The 7,090-nt window shown below is 39.4% G+C and overlaps 1 protein-coding gene across 1 annotated transcript; it reads right to left on the bottom strand.

Annotated features, from left to right (window-relative positions):
* Positions 1–491: 491 nt before the first annotated feature.
* On the bottom strand, positions 492–4,408 carry H2AZ1 (H2A.Z variant histone 1). Its single transcript, XM_070949209.1, has 5 exons — positions 4,227–4,408; positions 3,578–3,655; positions 3,126–3,239; positions 2,016–2,145; positions 492–1,908 (listed from the first exon to the last, which is right to left on the bottom strand). The coding sequence occupies exons 1-5, from the start codon at positions 4,227–4,229 to the stop codon at positions 1,847–1,849; spliced, it is 387 nt and encodes a 128-aa protein (XP_070805310.1). The 5' UTR covers positions 4,230–4,408; the 3' UTR covers positions 492–1,846.
* Positions 4,409–7,090: the final 2,682 nt, after the last annotated feature.

The following is a 7,090-nucleotide window of genomic DNA, read 5'->3' as shown; positions in this document are numbered from 1 at the left end:
AGTAGACGACTAGCAGACTGTCATTTTTACAATTCATTTTGGTCTTGAGGTATTTACAAGCTGCCTTGAATTTGGTCTTACTAGCAGTATTAAGAGGGTGCTACTACCCAAACTTCATTTTTCACCTTCTCATAAGTATCTCCAGAACTATTCCAGATGCTTGAAACAAGATAGGAAATACTAGGGAGCAACTTCAAGCAGCTATCATTCTTCATGTTTCAGGAATCATAGTCCAGTTGTTAAATTAGTAAATAGTCCTATTAAATTAGTAAATATTAAGGGCCATTATGACCAACTCCCATCACCCAAAGACAAAATTAATATGGCTGATAAATCCTTTACTATTTTTTGGCAAGGCCGTTGGCATTAACAAACCATGTCTAGCACTACAAGACCTGACTCACTGCATGCAACTCAGTGCTTTCCCACATTACAGTACTGTATGCTGAAATCAAAGCTGTTTGCTTTTTTGTCAAGTAAGATCACAAAAGTATTTTTCAGTAACTTTATTTGTACATTACAGATGATGCCCACTAGAACAGGTAAGTAATACTTGTTTATTTTTCCAACTCATTAATTGGGGGTCAATACAACCATCATGGTTAAAAATCTTTCAGCAACTTAATCTAAACTAATTGATGCTCTATAGAAATACTTAAGATTTATGATTTGGTTTTAATTTAATAAACTTAGAATGTACATTTTTCTGTAAACAAATTAATGATCTATTATGACATACAGGGTTGACAAGGCAGAAATACAGTAAATTCAAGTAATATAGTCCCTCTTCCCAGGAAACTCAGGTCACGAAATGTCAGTTTTTTTTGAAAGTATACATTCTAAGGCATGTATTTTTAGGTGAGTGAAGAAAGGGAGAGGACAGTCTTATGCTGAGTATATTAAATTCAATTGGAGGTTTCAATTTTAGTATACAGGGAACTGGATGGAATTGTCTAAACAATGCTTATTTCAACTGGTAGCTGAAGCAATGCAGCTGCAAGTACTGAAGATTAAACACAAGAAGGCACAGCATAAACAGTACCCCAGGTCAGACGTGGCATACAAGTCACAATGCTTAGCTTTACACATTAAACCAAAACCATGTCATATGGCTTAATGTGATTCCTTTGGCAGTGATTGGTCTTGGAACAGTTTTGCAAGGGTTTTAATCTATATGTGTGCTAGCACAGTGCATGCACGTTAGCACTCAGTAAGATTAGCAGCTTCCATGAAATGGGGACCAAATAGTTAAACAATATAAATACATAGCTTACTGTAAAGTACCTTTCAAGAACTTGACCTAACTAATCATACACATTTTCAGCAACTTAAAAATGGTTCAAACATACTGCCTTAAAGCAATCCATTCATTTAACTCCTTCACCAGACTTAAGGTTCTGTACAAAGACATACACAATGCTGATATTTCTCTTTTGGAACTTTTTGTTCTTAACTACAAGAGAGTGACATCAAAGCTTTATAATTCAAGTTTTTATAATTTCATTTAATTAGCAATGCTGATGTCCAAATCTGTTTTAAATTTTATAGTATAATTGAATAAATGTACTCAATGCATTAAAAATTACAGATTAGCAACAATGTCAACAATCCCATTAAAATCCAACATATCTAAAACAGTCAAGAACCACTACAGACAATAGCTTCTCTGAAGCCATGTAACACTTAAATAAGATTAAGACTTCAACGCAGAATTTTGGTTAGAAAGCTTGATGGGCTCAATCTTCAAGATTAAAGAAAGGCAAAATTGTATTTCACAGATGAAGTCCATTGGAAATCCACTAACAATGGACAACATAGCTTTTTGAAAGTTCTAATAAGTAATCCTTTAAACTGTTTTTTGTTGACCTTTTTTTCCAATGAGAGATTTATGAATATGTGGAATTACACCTGAAAGAAAAAAAAGGAAAGGTTTATTCAAGTCAGATGACAGAAGCACAAAATCATTAAAGCATCACCAACTAGAGATGCCACAAAATAGTAAAATTAACACATACCTCCACCAGCTATTGTTGCTTTGATTAATGAATCCAGTTCTTCATCACCTCTTATTGCAAGCTGCAAATGACGAGGGGTAATTCGCTTTACCTTCAAATCTTTAGATGCATTCCCTGCCAGCTCAAGAACCTTATAGAGATGAAAACAAGACAAATCGCTAATTGAAGAGCATTCCATTTAAAATGGCAAACAACCATGCCTTCATTGAGGATACAATGACCTATGGAGAGGTTAAGGAAACTGGTCCCCACAAATCATGTCTTGACAGTCCATCTTCCTAGAACATATCAGAAATGCTGGAAAGGAACTTGGAGAGTGGCACACTCCCCCTTGAGCTATGGTAATGCAATAAGGCAATCGGTCCACAGCATAGCTTATGAACGTGCAGAACATCCTATGGAACAGTGATTTTCAGGTAGTGCATGCCACACTGAAAAAATATATTTTGGGTGTTTTGTTCTATGTGTGCACACAAACACAAACCAACTATGGCTGCTTTGCTCTGGGCAAGAGTTATTTCAGGTAGTAAAGAATGGGAAAAGCCGATGCTAGTGATTGCAGAAAGAAATAGAAGTTCAGGAACAGAAGGGTCAGAGAATATGAAAACCCAAAATGTGAGGTCCAAAAGTGAGTGTTAGCCATCATCATACAACTATACGTATATAGATCATAATCTTGAGTGCTTGCTGTCTCTATTCAATTTGTAAATTGGTAGACAAACTGCATCTGGATTTTAATAGCAACATCAACAGCTTATGCTCAGTTACTGCGCCATACTTTGGGAGTTCACATACCAGTGTTTTTCAGTCCTTTTTTGTATTTCAATTTGGGATTTATTTTTTGTTTTCCCCACTGAATTTTTTCCTTTATTACTTCAAGATATATCAGCTATGCTAAGAGAAAAAATGCTTAGGGACCTTTGAAACTATTTTTTTATTTGCATCACTTTATATTGCTTGCAAGATTCTCTAGGATAACTATAGCTTGTCTTTTGGAACAGAAAAATTGAGTAGGAAAGAAATCTAGTAAATACAGCCACTGTACTTGAGAAAAAAGATAAAATACAACATCCTATAATGTAAAATGCTTTTACCCCAACCAACTCTCACCTCAGCTGTGAGGTACTCTAAGATAGCAGCACTATACACAGCAGCTGTAGCCCCCACACGTCCATGACTTGTTGTCCTTGATTTCAGGTGCCGGTGAATACGACCAACAGGAAACTACGCACAGAAGGAAAAAAAGCTCAACACCTAAATACAGTATTTATACCACTTTCAATTGTACCAAAATACTTGTTTCAAATCTATATAGTTTTTTTAAATTAAAAAAAAAAACAGCAACTAGTTAAGCTCTAAAAGGATTAGTCAATATTTTAACTTCCTCTCTTTTCCAGAAAATGCACAATGTATTGACTGTAAAAGACAGATGACCTGAACCAGGGGTCTCCAACTTGGGCAACTTTAAGTCTGGAGGACTTCAACTCCCAGAATTCCCCAGCCAGACTTAAAGTTGTCCAGGTTGGAGACCCCTGACCTAAACTCTTAAGGCGCCTACCCACCTGTAAACCGGCTCTCTGTGACCGGGATACTGTCTTGGTTTTCGTCTTTCCGGAGTCCTTCCCAGCTTTTCCTCCAGCCTGAGGAGGAAGAAAGAAAATCACTTATACACGAAAAACGCTAGCCCCCTAACTAAGCAGCCCTTTTCTAGCACCGACCATCCTTGCAAAGACCCAAGATGCGAATCACGCGGCTGTGAATCCTCGGAAATTTAAATCGAGAGCCTCGCCAAGCGCGCGGAGACGAGACATGCGCGTGGACCACAATCACGCTGGACGTCCCCGTTCCTCCCCCGCCGAAATAGCCGCCGCGCACGCGCCCACTGCCCTCCCTAGCCCGGCTATGAGCGCATGCGCCTCAAGAACTATAAAACGCTCGACCACCGCAGTAGGGTGCACCGTGTGTGTGTGCGCGGGTGTGACCGCGCCCTCTTTGCTTCCCCCCACCCCCATCCCAATTCTTTCGAGTATGAATTCTGTTGGGAGTTTACGGATACGTACAAGGCCCCCAAACGGCTGTCTCGCTTCTGAAAAGGGCGCCCTTGAGGGAGAAGAATCCGCCAGCTCAGCCGGGCGCCCGCTCCCTCCACCCTCCACCCTCCACCCCCCGCGCTTCCTTCCTTCCCAATTCTTTCTTTTAGCCGCATCTTACCATTTTCAATGAGGGTCCGTCCGTCCGCCCGCGGGAGGAGAAACGAAGAGAATCGTTTAGGCCGAATCGAAGAAAGACTACTTTTCGGTATTTCGATTAACCGCCGCTGCTATTTTGCGACGGCTCCAGTTCAAAACTGCACCCTCTCCCGCCTTCCACAAGCCCTTTATACCCGTCTGTAACGTCTCAACATCCGGGAACCCTGCTCTCCAGCCCAGCCAATCGCCACCAAGGGGCGGTTCTCCCTGCGCTCTCCGTCGACCAATAGGAAGTGAGAGGGGGAAAAAAAAAAAGAAAGAACCGACGGACTGTTAACTGTTCGGAGAAACTCGTGCGGAATCGCCGCTTTGTGAGGTCCGCCTCTTTTTCCAGTCCCTCGCTGCTCGGTTTCTTATTAGAGAGGGTGAACAGCCGTGGCAAGGCGGGTTGGGTTTAGCCAGGCCTTGAATAGCAGATTAATAGAATTGGAAGGGACCTTGGGATCTTTTGATCCCAACCGCCTGCTCAAGCAGGAGATCCTGTGCCATTCCAGGCAAATGTTGTCCCGTCTTTTCTTTGAAAACCTCCAATGATGGGGCAACCCACAGCTTCTGGAGGCAAGCCGTTCCACTGATCAGTTGTTCTTAGTGTCAGGAAACTTCTTAGTTCTAGTTAAGATCTCTCTTTTTAAGTTTAAGTCTAAGTTTACATCTGGTACTTCCTGTCCTCTGACTTTTAAGGTTCATTGCAGCCTGGGAAGCTTCCCTCTTTTGTTTTTAATCAACAAAACATAAATGGCATGCTTCTTTTACTCCCTTTCTTTTCTCTTTTTGTAAAAAGTCCTCCTTCACCATCAAGGAAAATGACACAATTTTAAGTACAGGTATCTGGTGGGGGATGTAAAAACCGAATTTTGTGAGCATCAAATTGCATCTGTAAAATAACCAAACCTGAGAAACTCACTCTTGAAAAAAGCAAATCATACTGAAAATACACCCAAATGTTTATTAACTTTCCAATTTTTAAATCAATGCTGTAAACATTGACTCCTGTAGGAAGGCCTCCCTTCCCCTTATTAAAATATTCTTTATTAATATTAAAAAGAGGATAGAATATTTTCCCAAAGGAGAAATGGAGAAAAATCTTAACAAAGGAAGAATGCAGCCCCAGTATTCCTTGTCATAGGAAAACAGCTTCAAAGTAAGAAAACTTGGAAGAACCTGACCTTTAGGAATGCAAACTTTGTATCCATTCAGAAAGACTGGGCCAATCTATTCATAAACAAAACACTTTCAGTCACAAGCTATAACCTTCAAGTGAGAGCTGATGGGATTAAGAATGTATATTCCACAATCCAAATTCTAACGATAGGACATGACCTTTAGGACATAATAGGATTAACCCACCACCATTGAAATAGTAAAAGACACAAGGCTCACTAGATTGCACAGCCCCCTGGAGTATGTCAAAAAAAAAACAAAACCCCAGAACCCTACAAAGATCCATCCACTCATGCAGCCATTTTGTCAGCCACCTCAGAAACATGCTGCTGTCATTGAAGTTTCTGGAAACCAAATAAACTGAGATCTTGTTTTCTTGTAGCCAACCTCCATTGATTTTTTTTTCTTCTCCTGCCTTGGTATTGGACTGGATTTTCCCCAATATTCCTTTTAAAATTTGCATGCCCTACAAGACTAAATTAAAACAGGGTTGGGTCATGTATGAATCAGTATGTCTTGGGAAACCCATCCTATATGCTTACACAATACTGGTGAACAACAAGTGTATGCTAGTCCAGGTTTCAGTTTTTTTCCTCAGAAGATAAATTACATCTGGAGCTGAGTTTGCATGACATACACTAGCCAGTAGCCATTTTGTATGTTTGCACAAATCCAGTCTATGTACATTAATTAGTTGCTGTATGTTAGTGGCTGTATACTCAGTGTAGTGCATTAAAAATAGATTGAAGGTGATTAGTTTAGAGCCTCTTTTAAAAATATATTGAGCATTCAAGTAACTAGATATAGTCATTAACTTTAGCTTTTCTTTCTCTTGAAAAGGAAACTTTATTATGCTTGCTTGTTAGTACCATCCTTCAGGAATTCATAATATATATTGCACTCCCTGTTTCCATTTTTTGCCACAAGAACAAAACCATGAAGTATCTTTAGCTGAAAGAGTATGCCAAAGTCATCTAGTGTGCTTCCATGACAAATGATAGACATGAACCTGGGGGTCTCCCTACACTTAGACTAGTGCCTTAATCACTTCACAACACTATGTCTTAGCACTGCTTTGTGTAAGGAAGGTTATACCTCAATTGTAGATTAATACACTTTGTGCCTAGAAAGATTCGTGTACAGCATATGAGGTTTTAGATAGAATTCAAAATGTCTCCTAGACAGCTGTGGCAAATCAGAGTTTATCTATTTAACAGTCTATTTTATTCAGCCTAAAGTCCGCTGAACCTCATTTCTCATTCTAGCCATTTACACTCTCAGTATAGCTTGAAGGCACTTGATTGAGAAGATTGGTTTTTGCATATGACAATTTTCTACCATCTCTCTAAACTTCTGATAAAAGCAAAGAAATTTAAATAATAAGTACAGGTACGTTTATAAGGAAATATATCATTGTCTTAGCAGGTGCAGCATCTGGCTGACTTTGGGCCTGGAATCTAAGCAGAGTCAGACATGATAGGAGACCACTAGAAAATATCAGGGCTGTAAGATATCCCAAAGGAGAACAATGACAAGCCATCTTTTCTTTGGTACCAAGAAAAATACAAGTATGTTCAGTTGTAATCCAGTAAACTGGGAAGGAAGGTGCAAGTGTGAGAAAAAGAAACCAACTAATCCAGGCTGCTTAAGATAATAAACTGAGGT

This window comes from Pituophis catenifer, unplaced genomic scaffold, assembly GCF_029215685.1.
Source record: "Pituophis catenifer annectens isolate HBS135680 unplaced genomic scaffold, rPitCat1.0.hap2 SCAF_8, whole genome shotgun sequence".
NCBI lineage: Eukaryota > Metazoa > Chordata > Lepidosauria > Squamata > Colubridae > Pituophis > Pituophis catenifer.
Note: the sequence above shows the minus strand (reverse complement) of the source record. Positions and strands in the feature narration are given on the sequence as shown.

Coding starts and splice junctions, on each gene's coding strand:
- H2AZ1 (XM_070949209.1), bottom strand. Junction 3,240..3,577: donor CACAGAGAGCCGGTTTACAG/GTGGGTAGGCGC, acceptor TTCTGTGCGTAG/TTTCCTGTTGGTCGTATTCA. Junction 2,146..3,125: donor TAGAGTACCTCACAGCTGAG/GTGAGAGTTGGT, acceptor CATCTCTATAAG/GTTCTTGAGCTGGCAGGGAA.